Below are 24,235 nucleotides of genomic sequence, written 5' to 3' on the forward strand. Positions count from 1 at the left end.
ACGAACATCCGCTTAGATTTGTAGTCTGGAATCAATGCTGCATATTGTAAATGAACTCAAAGCTAAAATATATTAAGGCTATAATCGTAAATTAAAATTATATTATACAACACAATACGTCTTTTCTCTGTATGCATCCGTTTGTGAAATACCACACCCCTTTAATTTCTTAATAATGGTAGGGTCCTAAAGCTTGTTAAAGGAACAGTTCAGAAGATTATCCCTTTGATATAATAAATGTTAATATTACATATATATATAGCTGCAAGCAACAATTGCGGATGTCTCCTCAAAATTGCACAATATTGTAAAATGGACATATTAGAGGGTTACACTTAACTGTCTGCGGACAAAAGAAGCGTAAAAGTACATTTCACCCTGCCGATTTCTAAATGTCTTACTTTGAACCACTTCCAGGGTTGACGCCACGCTCTAGCAAACAACGCCACAGATAGGCTACTGTCAAATAAGCAAAGTGTGTTTTCGTGAGTTCACTTGGTGAGTAAAGTGCATTGGAATGCAATGTCAAATGCAGTCTCACAATATCAATATAAATACAACTTTTACACACATGATGCAAGACATCCATGCCAGTGCCAATTCCATCCATCTGTGCCAAATTTCAAAACGTCTTACCAAGGAGAACTTGAGTTATTGTGCCAAATAGGTTACTAGAATAAAATAAGAATATTAACAAACACAATAGGCTTCGTCCTGAAGGAGGAATCCTACTGCATGTCAATTTATTGTCCAGGAACGGCCTACAGAGCACTCAACATTATTGTGGCGTTTTGGATATGCAGTACGTCTCGTCCACCACAAGGGAGTAACATTGTATCACAGAAATAGTGTACAACAGTGGAATTTCATTCCACAGTTGTTTGTTGATTATCGTTATACTTTTTAGAGTGGACAGCTTTAAAGTATTCTCTCGCCTTTATAGTATTCTAGATGGATGTGCTTCGGTGTATTATATCCTATAGACTACCTTGATTGTGTAAATAACATCATATAATGTAAGTCATTTTATATCTTAGATTAATACAAATTGTGTAGGACATTACAACACATGTTCAGAGGTCATTTTTCGGTAAATCAATTCATGGTTTCTCTTAAGAACACTTATTGACCAAATGTAAGTCCTGTTACATCTGTAATTATGTAGCTGTGTGAACTTATGGACAATCCCTACCAGCTAAGGGTCATTGGGGTCACAAATTGTCTACCAAAACAGAACCGGAAACAGATTTCGGATACCTGTAGGTATGGTTGGTCAGCTGTTGTGGAGTTATTCTTGACTGGTTTCTCTCTCTCTCTCTCTCTCTCTCTCTCTCTCTCTCTCTCTCTCTCTCTCTCTCTCTCTCTCTCTCTCTCTCTCTCTCTCTCTCTTTCTCTCTCTCTCTCTCTCTCTCTCAGTGTTTTGTCTTTCACTCCCTCTTTCTATCTTTCTCTCTCTCTCTTTCTCTCTCTCTCGATCAGAGTGGGCAGGGTCTGTATTTGCTGACAGGGCTGACCCCAGTCTGTGAGCTGGGTGTCAGGTCTGGCTGGCCTAATGACAGTGCTGCCCTCTGAATGGGCCCAGTGAGGCGGAGCACAATCACCCCCCCGGTGAGTGTGATCCCCAACGACAGACCAATGGGTGACTGGGCCAAAAATAATCAGGGCCAAATAAAAGCTGTGGCCAGCAAACGCTGACCCCCAATGGTGGGGGATTACAGTTAGGTGGGGGAGTTTGTGTGTGTGTGTGTGTGTGCACGTGTGTGAATTGTCCAGCCTCATCTGCCATTTAGTGCTGTACTGATTGTACCACTCAGTTGATTACTTCTTCTTCCATGAAATACTTTCCATTGGCAACCACTGTTACAGACAAGTTATGTTTAACATTGCTTTATTTGGGTCAGTCTTTCCTGAGACAGCTGCTAAGAAAGCTTCGACCGAACAGTACAACACATCCTAATCCCAACCGACAACAGAGCAAAACACTGACTTCCGTTTAACATTTGCCATATCTGCTATGGATACCTATTAGGGTCACAGTTATTGGTCTCATGCATTCAGTGACAAGGCATGTGTGTGGCCAGAGACCAATGTATTCAAAAGACTTTAGGTGTTATCTGGATAACCTTGAACTCTATGTTTTGTCAAGACAGATGCTCTTCCGGGAGGCATGGTGCAGACAGATCCTTCCGAGGGTGCCAATTGCAATGTAAGACGTTCCATACCTTGCAGAGAGCGGAATTTTACAGAAAATAGCCGTCAGTGCTTGTTTATGATTGGTCGACAGTCAGATATTTGGCTCTGAGACTTGAGGGTTTAGGTTGGTTTTTGACTTCTCTGTCATGGATTGTAAAAAAGGCTGTGTAAAGAAACTGTATGTTATTTATTTTCTATTTGGCATACTGCAGGTCCAAGAAAAAACCTCAGGTGTCCATCTGGCTTGTCAGACCTCCTTGGCTGATAGGTGACCCATTGATCTCCTTCAATATTCTTATAACAAGAATATTTTCTTCCATTGCATGAGTTTTGCTTATACCATAAACTTTCATCGGCCACTGGACCAAAAAGCTTCCTTCAAAGCTCATGCAAATTGTACCTTGAACCATTCAAAATGTAATTGTGAAGTTCAACTTTCCTGATGTTTATGTCCAATGTTTAAGTCTAATGATACCCATGACCCTCATTTGGTAGGAATTCAGCCATATCTTCAGAGTAAACATCAATGCCACCCAAGAATTGCCAAATACTTTTACAAAAAACAGTGACAACTAGGGAGTGAATACCTTTTCAATTAATCATGCAGATAAATGATGCAGTCAAAAAGCTTGCTAATGGCAAAAAATGCCTAGGAAGGTATTTGTATATACTGTATTTCTGCATATCGGAAGTGCTTGTTTTTCAGATGGATAACTTTGGTTGAACTGTTCATTGGGTTTTTTTAGGGACCAATTCTATAATCATGCTTTTTTTTCCTTTTGGCTGAGCTGCTAACTTGTCAAACTACACTATTTAATCTCTTCTCATGAGACACAGAGACAAAGTTCAGTGACTTTGCCTACATGGAATGTATTCAAGGGTCATGTTAAAGGAGCTGACCAAAGCTCCTTAGACAGGCTATGGGTGAGAAGGTGTGCGTGGTGACTGGCAGTTACCATGAGTGAGGTCAGGTGATGCAGTATTGTTCCTTCCAAATGAGATTCCTATACACAGTGTGTCGTTCATATTTGCTGAAACTCTTTTAAAATCTAAAATTTTGTGTATGATATTCATGACTACAATAATGTATTATGTACCTTCCTACCTTAAAGGAGTCATTACTTTATTGCATATTTGATGAACAGCATAAATTAAGTCATTTTACATTTATGTTGACGAGTTGTCTAAACAACCATTGTTATTCAATTAACAGAAAACAGACAGTACATGTTTGACAGGCAAAAAAAACTAAACATGACAATCTATAGCTGCTGGCACTATTTATAATAACTATTTATAATAACAGTATGTTTGGTTCAAACCTGTGTAGATATCTATGACAACATTTGTACATAGGATATGAAATTCAAAATGTTCAAGCCTGTCCAGGAAGAGTTGGTTACATTACATCTGTAGAGTGGAACACAGAACCAGTGTGTGAGGAGCGTGGCAAATATATGTTTTTACCAAACTCACCCCCCTCTTCTTACACCTTCAATACTTCCATCTATTTCTCTTTCTTTCCTCTTCCCACTAATTCCCTCTCTGCCTCCTTGTCTGTCTTCTCAGTACATCCCCCCCCCCTCCCTTCCCTCCAGCCCCTGCCCCTGTTCTTCTCACATTCCACAGGCTCTCCTGCTTTCATCCACCACTTTCTTCTCCTCCTCTGTTCTGGCTTTTCCGTCCAGTAACACCCCCCCCCCCCACACACACACACACACACAACCCTTTTTTTACTTTTTTTACTCTCCTCCAGAGGAAAAGAGCTGACACTTGACCCAGTGTTAAGTCTCCTCTGACTCACATGGACTCCCTAGTTCTCCCTTCTGCTTTCTCCAGACACGAAAATAGGTTACCTCATGAGAAAAAGCTGAATCAGGCAGGACATTTGACCACACAGTCTCTGAGCACTTTATTCATCCATTCCATTTTCAGTTAAAGTGGAACTTTGGAGCCGCTGACCCCAATAGGAAAACATGGTGCTCCTATGGTTCCATGAATCTTGGTTGAAAAGGTTATAGTGACGTTTGGGCAGCTTTCTTTTTAAAACTGGCAAAGCCCTGTTGACAAGGGAGTTGTAGAAAGGTCATCTTGTGAGTGATGGCTTCCTCCTTCCTCTGGCCTATCACAGGCTCTCTTGTTATCTTTCCCCTCCATTGAGAGGAAGTGCGTGCCGTGTACCGTATGCTCCCAAGTGTCCGTCGGGGAGAGTGTTCCGACAGCCTATTGTTTTCACGGAACATGTAGTGGCTAAAGTCAAGAACTTATTTTGATGGGAGGTTTGGATTTTGAACTCAGTCGGTGATTTCATCTGTCGTGGAGGATAGTTAGAACTGCAAGGCAAATCGTTTGTGACCCTGCAATGTGTTTGTGAGTGAGCTCATCCATTGTCGGCTGTCTGGGAATTTCTAGGCGACACAGTTTTGAAAATTAGCTTAAGGAAAACAGATATTTAGCTCAACGCAGTACTTTTACCGTCGGTCATTGATAGAAAATAGTACGTTCCAAATGAAATAGGAGACAGACGAACACAACAGCCTGACCTATGGTACTCTCCATCTCTGAGACCTCAACACACCTGCAGCAGAAGGTCACAGCTGTGTCTTGAAGGACAGACCTAAACAAAGCAGTGTTCTCCATAACATCCCACTAGATTTCTCAAATTCTCGCTCTCTTCAACAGCTAGACAAAACCCCACATTGTTGACCCAAAGTGACTTCTTCCTCCGATTGCACTGTGCATTCTGACGGCAGACAATGGTGAGATAGTGGCTCTACTGGGAACTCTACTACTGTTGTCATTTATGGACTAGGTTTTCGTTTGTGTACGATACTTCATGTCACAATGTGCTCTTTATGTGTGAGCATATTTTTTTACATTTTTGTCATTTAGCAGACGCTCTTATCCAGAGCGACTTACAGTAAGTACAGGGACATTGCCCTCGAGGCAAGTAGGGTGAAGTGCCTTGCCCAAGGACACAACGTAATTTGGCTTGGCGGGGAATCGATCCAGCAACCTCCTGATTACTAGTCCGACTCCCTCACCGCTCAGCCATCTGACTCCCATATGTGTCAGCGCCCACCTTGCTTGTTCACACACAAACACACAAACACACAAACACACAAACACACAAACACACTCACACACACACAAACACAAACACTTTCTTTCTCTGATAGACCCTCTTTCTTGATCACGCACATAGGCACACTCTCTCCAACCTCCAGACACATTATCCCCTGCATAAGGAACACTTCATTCATTGCTCTCATTCTTATGTTCAAGGATTACAGATCACATGGTCTGTCTCACAGCATGGGAAGGAGGAAAAAAGGAGGCGAGGAAAGGCTTGCGGTTTTTGGTCAGGAATAGAAATATGCTAGCAGTTACCGGTGACTGACTTTGTGGTCGCAAGACAGACAAAGTCTGTTTATCTTGGTCGTGATTCAAAACACACAGACTGACAAAGCTGTCAGGAAATTGGATTGGATTGACCTTTCATGATAATATAGATTCAAGTGTACTGAATAATACCATAAAGGAAGGCTTGTCCTGCACACTACTTAGGATGAGAGTCTGCTAAATCAGGCATTCATAGGAAATTAAAGACCCACACTAAATGAGTTGTACTTTATTTTTATTTTTACTGCATGTATGTATGTTCAGTGTTGGAGAACTTCAAGTGCAATTTTGAGTTGTGCACCCCTGCTTTTAAGACTTCCATCCTTCCGGCTTTCTACACAATAGTTTATGTGTGGAAGAGGCCCTCTCTCCAGGGGATCCTGCCAGCGGGCGAGCCTTCTTGTTTTGCTCGCTTCAAAAAGCACTTTATTCTATGGAAGATGAGGGTGGAAAAGCTTTTTTCGGTTGTATTACCCAACAGGTGGAAAAACAATTACCTTGAGCCCTTTGTGAGTCTGATGTTGTAACATTAAACATGATTGGATTCTTTTCATTTTCAAAAATACATATTTATTTTCAAGAATCCTATTCCATCCAGCTCTCTTATCTGGAAACCCGGCTCATGACATCATCTTCATTCATGCCTGTTTAAAGTAACGGACGAGTGTTTTTCAATGTAAAGAGTACTGTATGTGTTGCTTCTGTAAAAGCAGACAAGCCTTTGTTGCCTTACAGTTTTGCTGTTGATGAAATTTGAGTTCATGTTATGAGTGGATTTGGAGTTCAATGAAAAGCCTGTTGCATGGCAACCGGCCTCCCTGCGGTTCTGTTTTGGACTACGTCAACATAGCTGAGACCAGCTGTTTAGTTGCCCACGGATACCGAACTAGGATCAGAAAAAGAATATTCCAAGGACAGGGGGAATTATCCCTAGGAGGAGGGGAAAGGGTAAACAGACCCTGGATCTGTGTCTTTGAGGTCCACCCTTCTCCTACACCTCTCCTAGCAACCGTCCATCCCAGCATGCATCTGGGTGGGGTTGACCTCAAGGTCCGCTTCTGGTGTCCATTTACAACCTGAGCACAATAACAGGCGGAGGAGGAAAGAAAGAAAGGTTTGGTGGGATGAGACAAAGAAAACTGCTGTGTTCTTTATCTTTTGGATTAAGGGAAGGTGATGTACTGTAAGGTTTGATCTACTCAAGAGATTCCACTAACTCCCAGTTATCGCCCAGAAAAGTCCCAGAGATTAAATTGTTGTGTTTGGGATTCTAAAAGTTTGCCCAGTTGTTGTGGCCTTACCTCAGTCAAACTGGGTTAAAAACTAAAATAATAAAAAAATGAGTCAATCTTTTTGTGACAGAATAGTGTCATTGATTATTAAGACCAACCAATGATAACCAACCATTTCACCAAGAACACAGCTGGAAGGATTTTGGAAACATGACGTTGTTAGATGGTATATACACATTAATGAAAAACAAGGGGCTTGACATTAAACACAGGACTTCACTGGGAAAGTGTTCTGAAAAAAACAACATTTTGAGGGTCCTCTACAGATTTTACTGTGAGACTGTCTTCATCAACACACCAAACTGAACGAGTCAGATGTCAACCAAGACTTGCTGACACACATACAGTATATTGGGTCCCATTCTCAAGAGATTTGTGAGAGTTCATTTGAACATATTCAAATGACTGGTAACTGTATGCAGAATATTCAATCATTGCTTTTGGGTTAAGAATTTCAACATACAACATGGATTCCTTCTGTCTTTCTGAAGTCTGATTTTTTGGGGGGGTTAAACAGGTTGAAGAAAAACACAATTTATCCGTGTTTGTGTGTGGGTGTGTTTGTTTATGTGTGTGTGTGTGTGTGTGTGTGGGGAGGGAAGGGGAGGGGGGGGGGAGGACAGCGGAAGGGTGTGAATGCTACGCTGGAGTGCAGCTTTCCAGATGTTACACAAAGGATGTGATTTCATTCTTGTAATGTCCAGGCAATCTCTTCCAGCAAAACAACACGGTCATAAATCAGTCACACTGAAACACCATTCCCCCAGGAGTCACTGCAAATGTACACAGGACTACTTTATTCTTTCAACCCTACTGAAGCATAACTTGATGATCCTAAACTGAAAGTATCTATTCAAGGTATTCCACTAACCTTAAAGCAGTATTGCATGGCACTCAACATTCGAAAAACAGTACGAGGGAAAAGACAGCATTGCCACATATCTCTATGGGAGAGAGTTTGTATTGACACAGGCTGTCCAAAGACCAAGATAAGTGACAACCCCTGCTCTAGTACAGCTACCGTGATTGTGTATTGAGGCCCTTTCTATCTGTCTCTGTCTCCCTTTCTCTCTCTCTCTCTTCCTGTGTTATTTGGTCATCATCACATTGTTTCCTCTTTGGATGCTTTCAAATAACAAGAGCACCCGTAACCATGAGAACCACAACTTTCCTCAAAGGTGCTTCCCACCATGTCCCTTAGATGCCCATCGCTGGCCTGAAGGTTGGGAGAGGATCGTTTTGGAACGGTCTATGTTTGACGCTGTCGACTAGAACTTGACTTGTAGGTGTCCAGGTACATCTGTACCATCTGCAGTGGTGTAGTCTCAGCGAAGCAGGTTGCATCCCCTCCAGGGTTTCCTGTATGCCCACTACACACTGATACATGTGTGGGGGGAGGCACAAGGAGGAGGGGGCTTGGTATGTTGAAATACATGTACTGTGTGTCTGTACTGTAGGTATGTACTGTGCTACTGGGTATGCATATTTCAATATTCATGCAAGGACTTCAGAGTTTTTGTCTCTCAAAGAAGTGTTCTTCAAGAGATGATACAGTAAGTACACCAGCTGTGATGTCAGATGAACATGGGTCACAGGACGTGTGTCATTTTAATGTATCTAAAATGGTGGCTTTAAAGCATAAGAAGACAACAGTACATTTGCATTGTATTCATTTAGCTGATGCTTTCATCCAACGTGACGTGAAAGAAAGTGCAACAGAAGATCAAGGATCAGAAGTTCTACAGTATTTTGGTGGTCAAGGCTCTATTACAACATAACAACTATATTTTGACCTTTGCTACAAATTACTAGCATTTTCGTCACTGCTTGTCACCCCACCCAACTGTGCAAACTTTATACAGGCTATATGGTTATCAGTGCTATTGTCCACTCCAAAATGGACACCAGCAGAGTTGGCTCATGATTCCACCTGTTTCAGCTGTTTTACTCATTACAACCAATCAGTCCATATGCAGTGGTTTCCTTCCATGGGAAAGTGGTTGTCGCCAATGGAACAATCTGGTTTTGAGCCCAGGCCAAAGGGAGTGAACTCTCCTGGGATTCACAATGCACTGGTCTCTCCATGCATGCCAACAAATATGTGCAAAATGGGAAATGTTGGAGCTGAAAATGGGAAAAGGAAAACATTTCCTAAGTGACCTCTCTACATAGTCTTTCATCTTTCATGTGGCATCTAAAAAGTACTTACATTCCTGCAGTAGTCCTTTGCCAACTAGGGGGATGAATCATCCTGCTACAAGGGTGAAATATTTGACCTCTGGGTTTAGTCTTTGAGCAGATCATTTTGCTCATAGGCTTAAGCATACAATATACATACGTGTATGCCTAAGACCCATTATGGACTTCAATTTCGATTTTTTCCAATTGCGAAAAACATGGGGCTCGACACTATTGTATTAGACACTTTTATGCTGAAACGGAGAACTCTTCCCTTCCCTTTCCAGCTGCCATGCACGCATTGCACAGCAGTTTAATAAACTACAGCTGCTCAGACTAGCTCAGCAGTCAATAGGTTATAACTCAGCTTTTGATTTATTATGCAAACAACACAATTAAAAAAACGTACTGTTTCAACTGAACATGTCCATTAATGTAACTATTTGTATTTATTTTCTTGAAATGTAGCTATTAGATTTATTTAAACTGATTCAGTCTGTTGAAATTGACTTTACTGCGGATGATTGCTTTATCCACAGCATTCTTTCAAACATAGATCATTTAACACTGGAAATAATCACTCAAAATCAAGTCATATTCTTTTTAGGATGTTTATTAAAATCACCACAATGTTTAGAACCAAATGTATCATATTGGAGTACAGAATATAAATTTGCTTTGGCAACACAATGAAGAACAAGGGCAATACACGCTGTCGCATTAGCTTGTCTGCTCATTGAACTGAGCCGGTCGTCTGCCAATCCAGTCACAGATAGGTTGTGATCCCATCATGCCTCTTTCACATATGTCCTCACTGCCACCACATCTCCCATGCAGCATTTCTGTGAGGAGACAAGGATGTGAGGTCAAGGGAGGGAATCCAAAAGGTGCAGGGCAGGAGAGGGTAGGACATTTCAACACATTGCTTCAATTACAGAGATGTGGAATTCATTAGGAATGTCTACATTATAGATGCAACAAATGGGAACACTTGACAGAAAATGTGCTAAATAAATAAGAGTAGACCTACATAGAAGGTTAAGGCAAAAAATATACATCAGCTACTTTGAGTGTTCAAAAACCTTACCGCTATCAATTTTCCATCTGTCACCTCCCTCTCAATGTTAGTTTCTTTGCCATCCCAGCTTTGTTTCTGCACAAGTTTGCCACTTTCAAGAGTCATAACAGTCTGGAAAAAGGAGGAAATTATCAAATTGCATTAATTCCAGATAGTAAATCACCCAATTTGGTCGAATCTTCCATATGCTACCTCTTTTTTCTCCCCACAGACAAACCAACCGTTGTTTTTCTGTCGTCCGCAGTAGTCTCCTCGAATGGCTCGTTGAGTTTGAATTTAATCTCAGTCGTTTTGAAGGTGCTCTGGGACTTCATACAAATAACCCCTTGGTCTTCTATGCTCAAAATCAGATTGGGCTTGGTCCGATTTCCCACCTGTCGGGTGGCAAATCCAACACCTGCATAAAAGGAAAAAATATATTTCAACAGGAGGCATTTTTTCCGTAGGCTACAAGAATGCATCGCATATTCAGTTTGTGCAAATTATGACGTTCCAAAACAGAATTATCATAATAACTTACAGTACGCCATGCATGTTTTACTGTCCTAATATTTATAACAACCCTAAACTGTACATCGATGCAAGAAGACGAAAACCTACCTATAGCCTTCATATAATCATCGAAGTTCTCACTGGAAATCATTTTCCAAGTCCCAATAAACTTCTCAACCATGTTTGCAACGTGAGTGGTTCTCTCAACAATCCCAATCGTTCCAACTTCAACTCTCTCCTCATTTGTGTGTGCGAGCCAAAGTTTTTAAAGGGAACTCTGACACGCGGATTGCCGAGGTGCCCAATCACAACCACAAGCGTCACGTTGGTTCGACACATAGAGTTAGGTTCGACTGCTTCAGATTTGGGAATGGGGGAAAGGTAGTGGCTCATCACTTCCTCTTCTGCCAAATTACATTTCACCTACATGCTATCGGTTGCATAAACTTCACTCAAATGTTGGAATGAATAACTACTCTATCCAGAAAATAATTTGGAACACATGCCATTTCTGGGTAGCTAAATATTGAAGTGTAGGCTAAGCCTATTCCAATTAATTGAAAGAAAAAAGATGATCATGCGCCTCGGGCTAAATGAAATAAAATGAGATCATTTGTTTTAATATAAACAGCATTGGTATGTGGGGATCGAAAGGGATACCAAGAAAATGTATTTCAACACAGCATTTATTCACATTCACAAATATACAAATGGATAGGTTTATACATAAATATTGCGGAAGAAGCGGCTATTTCTTCGCTCCAGCTCTGGCCTGAGGGTCCTTGGCTATGCAGCGTGACTGCAGTGCTGTAATCATCTCTTTGCAGGTCAGTCCAGCTCCCTTCATCACCAACGTCTCCCCATCCGCTGTGTTGGGGACGACATAGTATAAGTCAGACGACTATCTCTGGATGTAAAACAAGTGCTTTGTTAACTCCTAAGGTTTTGAATGACGTGATATCTCTAGAGCTCTATTGAGGAAGAATATTGCATGAGTTCAGATCGCTTCAAATCAAGCTAAGTTTGTAAACACTGTTGATGCAACATTAATTTAAATGTAGGGTACGGCCTACAGTGTGGTGTCTTACTGAATGTGATGTCCACCAAAGGTTCAGACTTGTCATGTTTCACTTTTGTGGTCACCTCACAGTTCATGTTGGTCATTCTGGCCTTTTCCGATCCCACCCTGACCAGAAACTCCCTGAAATATCGGAAGGTTGCATTATTAAAATCAGAAAAGAGTGAATTATATAATGCCCTCACTTAAGGGATTACTGACAATCTTGTACAAACTCGGAAGAGAACACGGCATCTTTCACAAGGTACCACCCATAGTAATACAGTAGCTAGCTTGCCGACGAAAGTCAAATATGCTTAGTTTCATCATGTTGTGGCCTGTGTAGATTACTGCGATATATTCTCAAACGAGAAACACATTTTATATTCTTACCGTGTTGAACGAACATTAGACTCAAAGGGACAAAACTGTACCACTATACTCTTTATGGCTTTTAGTACAACGACTGACCGACTGGAAGCTGCCATTTTTGTGTCTATGACCTTTCAACTGCGTGCGCATTTGAGTAGGCTACGTTTTACCACATACGGTCCAGCAGATGGGGTAAGTGCATAAAACATTTTCCACAGCAAACTCTTCTTGGGGTTTATCGTCCGTATTCTACACAAATTGTCTTTGACATGCTTATTTCTCCTTGCCAGAAAAAGGACGACACATCAGAAATTACCAGTAAGTTTATGACCTATCCATTAATCCTTTTACAGACATAAACCTTTGACCAAAGCACATTATGGTCTTAACTAACCCAAGATGCACTTACTTCATAAAGTGCACTAGCAGGTGACTGATATGTTTATGTTTATGTTTATTAAGGGTCCCCATTAGTCTACACCGTAGTGAAGACTATTCTTCCTTGGGACCAGGCAAAAAACATTACAATACAAATCATAAAATGCAGTACAGCATGATCAATGTTGGTGAACAAAAACACAGACTTAGAGAACAACATTTACAATAACAAATTAAATGACAAGCAAAAACAAAAACAAAGAATTAAAACATCATTGTCGTCTGTCCTAAAATACCTAAAATAATAATCTAATCTACTCTAATTTCCTTTCTGATTATTGCTGCCTTAAATTTCCCCTTTTGAAATCACATTTATGACGTATGACAGGTTATTAGACTGAACACAAACCACTTTTGACACCTAATCTGGCAAATTATGTTGGATGTTAAATTAGGTCAGCAGAGGACGAATGGACAATCTGTCATGCTATCAGTCAATAAAGGTGAGTCTCCTCTTTAAAAAGACAATCAAACACACTGATAACATAATTAAAGGAGAAGTGGACTCTACTGGACTGTTTGTTCCTGTTATAAACAACCATTTGATGCCTTTTCACTGTTCTGTATTTTAACACTTACCGCACATTGTATGTTGTGAACAGTGGACCAGAACTACAAGATAGCTGTCAGAGTTGGGGTGAGGAGGTGTGTGCTAAATACTGCAGTGCTACAGACACAATTGTAAGAGCTGCACCCCAAAATAAAATGAAAAAATCACTCCTATAAACTGTTTACTGGTCATTAGACCACACATATAGGTTCAACCTTAATTTAGGTTTTGTCACATACCCACACCCTGTTCCTCAACCAAGAACTTCTCATTCAGCAAACATACTTTTGACACTTCTGATAGTTTGACTGGAGAGTCAGTGAGGCTATATTTAGTCATTAAGCTTGAGGCAGGCATTTCCTATCAACCCGCCTTCCACAAGATGGTTCCTTTTTTCTTGACTTCAACCATGACAATTAGCACAACTGGGACCCAGTGCTGTATTGTCCTAAATTAAGTTAGTGGGGAGAGGCTACAGAAAAACAATGTGTTGGAATACACAGGGGAAGGGTTTGGCCCCTAAGAATAAAGGTTATGGAGAGCGTTTGTATTTTCCACTTGTTTTGTTGCACTTGGGTGGGCTAAATATAAGTCGAGGGTGCTGAATCATTCTTTCAATCAGCTAAATGGGTGTGGCCAGGAAGTTAGAGATTGACTGGCTTTGTTTATTTCACTTATTAAGCAGGTCAGTGTCCCTTAAGTCACATTTACACAAATACATGCTATTGTCTCTGTGTCTATTGATCTTGTTCTTTCACCATGTTCTCAGGATTTGCAACATGAATCCATCTACCGAAAATAGCAGTTTTATTATCAGTGGGATGGTATCATTTTTGCGTTGTTGTTGGACCTCACCGTATGACAAGTCATGGTACTTGCAGCAATGCTTCAGTATACTTCAGTTACTTCAGTAACAATTTTTAAATTATTATTATAGTTTGTAATTTGTCTTCACAAAGCACCAAAACATGCTGTGTCTATCAGTATGGTCGTTATAATATATTCTTTGAAATGAGTCTTTATAATGTCTATATACTGTTTTTGTTGTTGCTGTCAAAGATCCTTGATGTTGACATATTGTTCTTAAGCACCATGCAACTAAATTACAGTCTAATACTACTACTACTACTACTACTACTACTACTACTAGCCTACTACTACTTCTTTTGTCTTTTTATCCATGCATAGCTAGCCCATGTTATACATGAATGGTGTATTGTTGTTATAATAGCTTCTGATTTTGTTCTGTAGCTACAGTATATAAAGTATCAGATCGTGATTACGATTATTATTATCATTAGTAGGAAGAGGATGAAAAGGAGGTTGAAGAGGATGATAAAAAAGGATGATGAATAGGAGGATGAAGAGGAGGAGGAATTAAATGTACAATCACACAGGATAAAGTTTAATGTACATGTTTTCTTTTTTTGTTAGTAATAGCTGTGACAAAGTTGTGGACATTTTCCAACGTACTGGTACTATACAGAAAGGGAAAATCATTACGCACTACATGTCCCATGAACCTCAGCGACACTGCTTTATAGTCGAAGCGAGCGGTCACTCCTCCCCAACATCTTGCCGGAGTAGACTATGGGACTGAAGAGCACCGCACTATGTCTGCATGCAGTAGAACGCGCCGTGCAGTTTCCCTTCTTTGAATAGGTTTTGTGTATGAATAATCCTTATTTTACTTGTCTGCTTTTAAGTTTATTTTCAGTGTATTACATTTGGAATCATAGCCGGCACACAGACACTAACTGTACACAAAACCGACGAATTTCTTGTCACCAATTGCTGTTACATGGATGATATTTTCTGGTAAGTACACTTTCGATGTTTATCTGCAAACGTGAAAGTTGAGTCTTGTCTCCTTATAGTTTAGTAATAGGCCTACTGTAAAATACTGTAAACGTAATAGACTTCGAGAATATGGTTATGTGGGTGCAATGGGTGCAATCCAAAAACTTCATTGATTGTTTTGAATGCGACAGCACGTCAAGCAATGCGGGTTGGGGACAGTCTTATTGAGAGATTTGAGATGTCGTATCTATTGATCTTGTTCTGTTTGATTAAGCTGTGGAATAAAGACATTTACGTTAACTTTTGTGAAATTAGATCATTTCACACTTTGCATACTGTTCCTCAAAAGTGAGAGTATTTATTTACCTTGGGCCAATGATTTATTCAGTAGAAATGTCTCAGTGTTAACAGAATGTTGTTTAAATCAATACACCGATGAGATAGTGCTCTTTAGTTTAAATATGCAAACTAACTTCCTTCATGAGCACAGATAAACTAAACCTGTTCACACATCCACATGCACACACAGCAGGTTACAGACAGCAGGCACTGGATGATATTGAGTCTCCACAATTCCCTGCATTTCTAAGCACATCAGAAGGATTGAGGTCAGATAAATGACTGAACCAGTCCCCAAGCCTGTGACAGTAATACATCCCTTTGTCGTTCCACAAACGGCATTGTGCTTATTGACCCTGCCAGACCCCACCTCGTTTCACAATAGACACAATCAGAAACAGCCAGGTGCTCCCGTCACAGTGTGACTACTGCCAGACCCCGCCTCGTTTCACGTAGAAACTGCCAAGCGCTCCCGTCACAGTGCCACATCTGCCAGACCCCACCTCGTTTCACAATAGACACAATCAGAAACAGCCAGGTGCTCCCGTCACAGTGTGACTACTGCCAGACCCCGCCTCGTTTCACGTAGAAACTGCCAAGCGCTCCCGTCACAGTGCCACATCTGCCAGACCCCACCTCGTTTCACAATTACAAATGTATCATTGAGTTTGCATCAACGTTAATCTCTCTATGGACAATTTGATTCAAAGTGTGCAGCCCAGAGTCACAGTACAGTGCAGTTTAAAGACACTCACTCCTAAAAGCTAAAGTCCTAAGCTATGCAGATTTCGTTTAAACAGGCTCTGCTTACCCTATTTTTGTGGATATCCAAGTGAGTGTCAGTGAACCACAGCTGTCCCGCTCCTGCCGGCTGGGGTCCCCTTCTCAGGGACCTCTCGTCCAGATCTCTCACCCAGGCACGTCGGAAGGTCACCAATTGTTAAGGATAGTGTAAACTGGGTGTTGAGAGGAAGAATGATACACGGTTAAGCATCGGACCATGTTACTTGTAGTTTAATTAGTAATGATGCAATCACAAGATACACAATGAAAACAATACACCAAGATGTCCGTAGTCTAGTACAATGAATCAGTCGATGATGCAACAGCAGTCATCCCACCAAAACAGAGTATAAGATTAGAACGAACGAAGGCCTTCGTTGAGAAAGTGGTCGTGACAGAATATCAGAGAAAGTTCTGCCCCTCCCAAGTTCTGTCTCCCCGCCCTTGGGAGACAGATCTTGTACTCCCCAGAGAGGGAGGTCTGGTGAGTGGCCATTGGTCAGGAGACCTTGGGGTGGCTATTGTTAACCAATTAAATGTCCAGGGCGTTCATGCTGGCGCAAGGTGGGCAGTCCACGGACCTGGTGATGTTAGGAGAGGGAGGGGGCAGAGAAGACCCACAGGTCTGGTGTTGTTCAGGGAGGGGGGTGGACGAGACCCACAGGTCTGATGCAATCCAAGGGGGGGGGGGGGGTTTGAGTTCTCCAGAGTTGAGAGCAGGTCATCTCGAGGTCCTGATGATATACGGGGTGGGGTCTTCAAGGGGAAGGGGAGAGGGTAAGACCACTCCTAGGTCAGATGATGTAAAGGGGCAGATGGGCTCCAAGGAGAAGGGGAGCATCCAGTGAGAAGGGGGGGGGGGCAGGGTCTCCAGGGGAAGGGGGCATATTATCCATAGTAAGAACTGTCCGGTCTGACTCGTCCTGAAGCAGAGAAGAGTTATGTTCCCAGCATCACCTTATCTCCCAAGTTGACACTTTTACTCCCATGAGCTGACTAGCTCATTGTGCTCACACCAGTCCCTGAGCGTCACGAACTCGCCTCCCAAGTCAGTTTGCCTGACATCTGCATTCTTGTCCACACACCAAAGTTACATTTCAATGTTTCTTATCTGTTACTTTATTAAATCAATTGATCACATTCAATATTTGTATCTTAGTTATTAGCATTACAAAACATGTGTGTTTACATATTCATATTAGATATTGATTGGTATAGCAGCATTGATCAGCAGTATAATGCTATCATTCCCTCACAATTCTCAAACGAGAAACACATTTTATATTCTTACCGTGTTGAACGAACATTAGACTCAAAGGGACAAAACTGTACCACTATACTCTTTATGGCTTTTAGTACAACGACTGACCGACTGGAAGCTGCCATTTTTGTGTCTATGACCTTTCAACTGCGTGCGCATTTGAGCAGGCTACGTTTTACCACATACGGTCCAGCAGATGGGGTAAGTGCATAAAACATTTTCCACAGCAAACTCTTCTTGGGGTTTATCGTCCGTATTCTACACAAATTGTCTTTGACATGCTTATTTCTCCTTGCCAGAAAAAGGACGACACATCAGAAATTACCAGTAAGTTTATGACCTATCCATTAATCCTTTTACAGACATAAACCTTTGACCAAAGCACATTATGGTCTTAACTAACCCAAGATGCACTTACTTCATAAAGTGCACTAGCAGGTGACTGATATGTTTATGTTTATGTTTATTAAGGGTCCCCATTAGTCTACACCGTAGTGAAGACTATTCTTCCTTGGGACCAGGCAAAAAACATTACAATACAAATCATAAAATGCAGTACAGCATGATCAATGTTGGTGAACAAAAACACAGACTTAGAGAACAACATTTACAATAACAAATTAAATGACAAGCAAAAACAAAAACAAAGAATTAAAACATCAGTCGTCTGTCCTAAAATACCTAAAATAATAATCTAATCTACTCTAATTTCCTTTCTGATTATTGCTGCCTTAAATTTCCCCTTTTGAAATCACATTTATGACGTATGACAGGTTATTAGACTGAACACAAACCACTTTTGACACCTAATCTGGCAAATTATGTTGGATGTTAAATTAGGTCAGCAGAGGACGAATGGACAATCTGTCATGCTATCAGTCAATAAAGGTGAGTCTCCTCTTTAAAAAGACAATCAAACACACTGATAACATAATTAAAGGAGAAGTGGACTCTACTGGACTGTTTGTTCCTGTTATAAACAACCATTTGATGCCTTTTCACTGTTCTGTATTTTAACACTTACCGCACATTGTATGTTGTGAACAGTGGACCAGAACTACAAGATAGCTGTCAGAGTTGGGGTGAGGAGGTGTGTGCTAAATACTGCAGTGCTACAGACACAATTGTAAGAGCTGCACCCCAAAATAAAATGAAAACATCACTCCTATAAACTGTTTACTGGTCATTAGACCACACATATAGGTTCAACCTTAATTTAGGTTTTGTCACATACCCACACCCTGTTCCTCAACCAAGAACTTCTCATTCAGCAAACATACTTTTGACACTTCTGATAGTTTGACTGGAGAGTCAGTGAGGCTATATTTAGTCATTAAGCTTGAGGCAGGCATTTCCTATCAACCCGCCTTCCACAAGATGGTTCCTTTTTTCTTGACTTCAACCATGACAATTAGCACAACTGGGACCCAGTGCTGTATTGTCCTAAATTAAGTTAGTGGGGAGAGGCTACAGAAAAACAATGTGTTGGAATACACAGGGGAAGGGTTTGGCCCCTAAGAATAAAGGTTATGGAGAGCGTTTGTATTTTCCACTTGTTTTGTTGCACTTGGGTGGGCTAAATATAAGTCGAGGGTGCTGAATCATTCTTTCAATCAGCTAAATGGGTGTGGCCAGGAAGTTAGAGATTGACTGGCTTTGTTTATTTCACTTATTAAGCAGGTCAGTGTCCCTTAAGTCACATTTACACAAATACATGCTATTGTCTCTGTGTCTATTGATCTTGTTCTTTCACCATGTTCTCAGGATTTGCAACATGAATCCATCTACCGAAAATAGCAGTTTTATTATCAGTGGGATGGTATCATTTTTGCGTTGTTGTTGGACCTCACCGTATGACAAGTCATGGTACTTGCAGCAATGCTTCAGTATACTTCAGTTACTTCAGTAACAATTTTTAAATTATTATTATAGTTTGTAATTTGTCTTCACAAAGCACCAAAACATGCTGTGTCTATCAGTATGGTTGTTATAATATATTCTTTGAAATGAGTCTTTATAATGTCTATATACTGTTTTTGTTGTTGCTGTCAAAGATCCTTGATGTTGACATATTGTTCTTAAGCACCATGCAACTAAATTACAGTCTAATACTACTACTACTACTACTACTACTACTACTACTAGCCTACTACTACTTCTTTTGTCTTTTTATCCATGCATAGCTAGCCCATGTTATACATGAATGGTGTATTGTTGTTATAATAGCTTCTGATTTTGTTCTGTAGCTACAGTATATAAAGTATCAGATCGTGATTACGATTATTATTATCATTAGTAGGAAGAGGATGAAAAGGAGGTTGAAGAGGATGATAAAAAAGGATGATGAATAGGAGGATGAAGAGGAGGAGGAATTAAATGTACAATCACACAGGATAAAGTTTAATGTACATGTTTTCTTTTTTTGTTAGTAATAGCCGTGACAAAGTTGTGGACATTTTCCAACGTACTGGTACTATACAGAAAGGGAAAATCATTACGCACTACATGTCCCATGAACCTCAGCGACACTGCTTTATAGTCGAAGCGAGCGGTCACTCCTCCCCAACATCTTGCCGGAGTAGACTATGGGACTGAAGAGCACCGCACTATGTCTGCATGCAGTAGAACGCGCCGTGCAGTTTCCCTTCTTTGAATAGGTTTTGTGTATGAATAATCCTTATTTTACTTGTCTGCTTTTAAGTTTATTTTCAGTGTATTACATTTGGAATCATAGCCGGCACACAGACACTAACTGTACACAAAACCGACGAATTTCTTGTCACCAATTGCTGTTACATGGATGATATTTTCTGGTAAGTACACTTTCGATGTTTATCTGCAAACGTGAAAGTTGAGTCTTGTCTCCTTATAGTTTAGTAATAGGCCTACTGTAAAATACTGTAAACGTAATAGACTTCGAGAATATGGTTATGTGGGTGCAATGGGTGCAATCCAAAAACTTCATTGATTGTTTTGAATGCGACAGCACGTCAAGCAATGCGGGTTGGGGACAGTCTTATTGAGAGATTTGAGATGTCGTATCTATTGATCTTGTTCTGTTTGATTAAGCTGTGGAATAAAGACATTTACGTTAACTTTTGTGAAATTAGATCATTTCACACTTTGCATACTGTTCCTCAAAAGTGAGAGTATTTATTTACCTTGGGCCAATGATTTATTCAGTAGAAATGTCTCAGTGTTAACAGAATGTTGTTTAAATCAATACACCGATGAGATAGTGCTCTTTAGTTTAGATATGCAAACTAACTTCCTTCATGAGCACAGATAAACTAAACCTGTTCACACATCCACATGCACACACAGCAGGTTACAGACAGCAGGCACTGGATGATATTGAGTCTCCACAATTCCCTGCATTTCTAAGCACATCAGAAGGATTGAGGTCAGATAAATGACTGAACCAGTCCCCAAGCCTGTGACAGTAATACATCCCTTTGTCGTTCCACAAACGGCATTGTGCTTATTGACCCTGACAGTGCTAGCTTCTGTTTACTTACAGTATACCATTGTCAATTTCAGTTCCTTTTCCACTAAGAGAAACCCTCCTCATTCTGTATTTCCTCTGTAAGAGGAACCATTGGTAGTCCCCATAAATCAGACAATCTGCTTTAGGAACAACAATTGTCATATTGTCTTCTGCAAAATCAGCTTCCTTCTGGCGATAATTGTCTTATACTTCTCTATTTAACAAAACAGTGCAACACCATGTTGATTGACTGATAGATATGCCTACTGTACTGTATTAAACCTTAGTTTTTGGTGAGAGCAAGCTGTTACGCAAGTCATTTCCTCTGGCTTTGAAGTCAAAAGAGGTCTGAATTTCGGTTTCTTTAAGTCTATTGGGTTAAAGATGCCACTGAAGATGCTATTTAATTAGTAATTACACACATCTAGTCACGTGCATTTGTAAGTATGCAGGGTTTACTGAAACTTGCAATAGTGAAGCTTTAACATCTGTGATAAACTGAAACCCCTGCCTTCATGGTTGGGTGCCACAGACAGTTGGGTGCCTATTCCAAATTAGCTACAGTCCAATACGTGCAGCTGTCTCTTTCGCCCCACACATTTCGATACGCAGCGTCACAAATAGGGGTTTGTGGCGACGAAGGCTGTACACACCTTGTTAGAGTGACGGGAGCACACGCTAGCTGTCCACACGCTAGCTGTCCAAACGCTACCCCCGCGCGGCTGAAGGATGAGGCAGTACAACCTGGAAGTGGTTGGACAGCCTTAATGACGTCAACCACCTCCCCACCCAAGTCAATGCATTCCAGTGTTGTCAAGAGTTCATAACACCTAATACATTTAGGTCGAAACAAAACATTGATATGCACATGCCACAAGTTGTTGGGAAGGTCTACCGAACGGTGTGGAACTGTGGGGATGTAAGGGAATGCAGTGACCATCAGTTGGAAATAGCAGTGGCATTTTAAATATGATTTTGTTCCTAACATTATGGATAAAATGACTCATGAGGGTGAAGCGACACTTGTTAAAAGTCAGTTGTGTCTGACTGACATTAGGCCTGCATGTAATAATGTATCATTTTATTGTGTGTAGCCTACAAAACTTTTGTAAACGATTCTGTTTATATCAAGACTCGTGCTATTCAGCTGATTCTCATGGAAGCCTATTGGTTTGATATAGCAAACCCACATCATTTCTAACTGATGTCATGAACAACAGTAGTTGAACCCCTTTTCACACTGGATTTAGAATAGCAGGCGAGCAACTACTTCCCGTCATTTTCAAACTCTACAGCTGTTTTTGAGTTGTTTTGAACTGGTGAGATGGAGGTTGTGGTTTTCACAATAGTAGAAGAAGAAGTTATTTTTAGCTGCTGCCACTCCCCTCAGTTACACGGTCACACCCCTGCTAATTGGCTGATTGGAAACTGGTTTGTAGGGTGATCATAGGGTTTACAATGTTAGTGTTTTATAATGATCAGCAGCAACACCTATACTGTCAGCTCACATAGCCCTATAGTATGTTTGTACTGTTTTCCCAAGACTTCAGGATATTTACAAGAACTTCCCATAGCAAAATGTGGATGAAAAAAAGAATGTGTTTAACGGTGATTACAGTGAATGTTTGATAATGCGGATACATCTCTTAAGACTTTCAGGAGAGTAAGTAAAGAACAGGGAGAAGAGAGACTCATCTATCAAGCCCAGTGAGAGGAGAGACAGACAGGGAAGACAGGATGAAGAGAGGGCGTGATTAAATGCTAATCGTGAAATAAAATGTATTGATCTACATTGGCAATAACACTGTAAGTGCTCTTTAGATCCCCTCAGAATGACCAACCCTTGAAAAATTGATTTTCCATCTGCCCTGGCAGAGACGCAAAGAAGACTTGTTGTAGTAGCTTGAAGTGGTAATTTGGACAACCTAAGAACTCGGCTTTTCAACCGAGGATGTGGTTTCACTGGGACACAAAACGCAGGCATGAGTTCACACACACTCAACCAAGCAAGTAATGCAACAGTAATGCGAAAACACACCAAAACCAAAACTCAGGTGGCCCATTCATTTTAAGCTACAGTTTAAAACAGTCCACACCACAATCCCTCGAAGAACCATATTGCATCTTCAGTATCTGAAGTGAATCTTAGACTGCCACAACAGGATGCTTTAAATTATCTCATAGTAAAATTACTCTGTGCTCGGGACATAGTTTTGTCAGTGGAATTTGAAATAACAACATAGCTTTCGTATAGAGTTTTCCAATCTCTACATCGCTATGTTGTCACCTGCAGGAATACTTGTAGACAACCGACGCAACACATTCTCACTGCCAGACTTGTTTATCCAGACGGTGCTCACATCGTGTCTGCTCTTGCCCCAATTCACACACAGAAACACACACGACACACATAGTAACACACATTACCTCACACACACTGTCATCAACCAACAGGTCCTCAGCAATTTTCGAAGGTATAACAGGCAGGTTAAGTGTCTGTTTGTTCACGTGTGTGCTGGCGTGCGGGTGCGTAACGACTACTTGTCTCTTCGTGCTGCAGTGCTCCGACAGAAATTACCTCAGCGACTTTCAGGGTGCGTCGGCGGAGGGCCCCCAGCTCGAGTAAACACTGCGGATGTGATTAACTGAGATTGCTCCAAGCCAACGCTGATGGGAAGCCAGACCTCCCCCAGAGGGTTGTGGATAATATAACACCCCTTATCGTCGTGCATCCTACCTCATGTCGTTTACAAATCAGAGGCAGAGGGCCCTGTTGGGAAACAGTGCTTTTGGTGTGTGCTATGTAGCAAAGTGCTATTTTTAGTTTTTGGGAGGACTTTGACATTTTTGGGGGGGAGGATTTCCCAGAGTGTTGGTACAAAAAACTCATTGTCAGTAGTTGCTGGTGTATGTAGGCTACTGTTTGTTTTCTACATTCAACAAAGTCAAGTGTGTGCCAAAATTGGATTTCCCCCCCTCCTTCAATGTCACAATTAAGGTCACGTGTCAAAAGTGCTCGTTTCTGACGTGAGATGACTTGGCCAGACTGGCTTGACATCTGGGCTGTCTCAGAGAACAGGAAGGACAGGGCAGGATTTAAGAGAGCATGCTCCCTGTTCCCCTCCACGACTGCTGTCTAAGTGCTGCTGATGCAGCAGAAACAGTGTGTGGGTGTGTGTGTGTTGGACTGTGGTGCTGGGGTGCTATGTTGCCATATAGGGCCACACTGGGAGAAGCACCTCATCTCACACTTGGCTGGGTAAAGGCACTGTGGGGGAGAGGAAAGAGCCAACTGCACACATACACACTGAGCGACTCAGCGTGAACATCTTGTGAAAGCTCGGTCTATCTCCCTCACAGCTCTATCCCTGGCAGTGTCATCTTAAGAAACGTGGAGTCTTACATGCCAAGGATGAAAGCATGGAAACGGGATAGATTGGAATCAGTTACTTTAAGATCTGGTTTGGGCGATGCAGGGAATGACACATCATAAGCGTCGGTCTCTCGCTGTCT

The 24,235-nt window shown here is 41.2% G+C and overlaps 3 protein-coding genes across 3 annotated transcripts in view; 1 reads left to right on the forward strand and 2 right to left on the reverse strand.

Annotated features, from left to right (window-relative positions):
- Positions 1 to 9,662: 9,662 nt before the first annotated feature.
- Positions 9,663 to 11,004, reverse strand: fabp4a (fatty acid binding protein 4a). Its single transcript, XM_047019272.1, has 4 exons — positions 10,744 to 11,004; positions 10,365 to 10,540; positions 10,153 to 10,254; positions 9,663 to 9,907 (listed from the first exon to the last, which is right to left on the reverse strand). The coding sequence occupies exons 1-4, from the start codon at positions 10,814 to 10,816 to the stop codon at positions 9,854 to 9,856; spliced, it is 405 nt and encodes a 134-aa protein (XP_046875228.1). The 5' UTR covers positions 10,817 to 11,004; the 3' UTR covers positions 9,663 to 9,853.
- A 289-nt stretch (positions 11,005 to 11,293) lies between these two features.
- Positions 11,294 to 12,198, reverse strand: mrpl53 (mitochondrial ribosomal protein L53). The gene is made up of 3 exons (XM_047019569.1): positions 12,086 to 12,198; positions 11,724 to 11,836; positions 11,294 to 11,502 (listed from the first exon to the last, which is right to left on the reverse strand). Exons 1-3 carry the CDS (start codon positions 12,178 to 12,180, stop codon positions 11,384 to 11,386), a joined length of 327 nt encoding a protein of 108 aa, XP_046875525.1. The 5' UTR covers positions 12,181 to 12,198; the 3' UTR covers positions 11,294 to 11,383.
- Positions 12,199 to 19,799: 7,601 nt separating this feature from the next.
- pag1 (phosphoprotein membrane anchor with glycosphingolipid microdomains 1) overlaps positions 19,800 to 24,235 on the forward strand; it is a 35,885-nt gene continuing 31,449 nt past the window's right edge. Inside the window, exon 1 of the mRNA XM_047018798.1 lies at positions 19,800 to 20,048. The gene's annotated coding sequence lies outside the window, so the exon portion shown is untranslated. The remainder of the gene's footprint in view (positions 20,049 to 24,235) is intronic.

The sequence above is a fragment of the Hypomesus transpacificus genome, chromosome 4, assembly GCF_021917145.1.
Source record: "Hypomesus transpacificus isolate Combined female chromosome 4, fHypTra1, whole genome shotgun sequence".
Classification (NCBI taxonomy): domain Eukaryota; kingdom Metazoa; phylum Chordata; class Actinopteri; order Osmeriformes; family Osmeridae; genus Hypomesus; species Hypomesus transpacificus.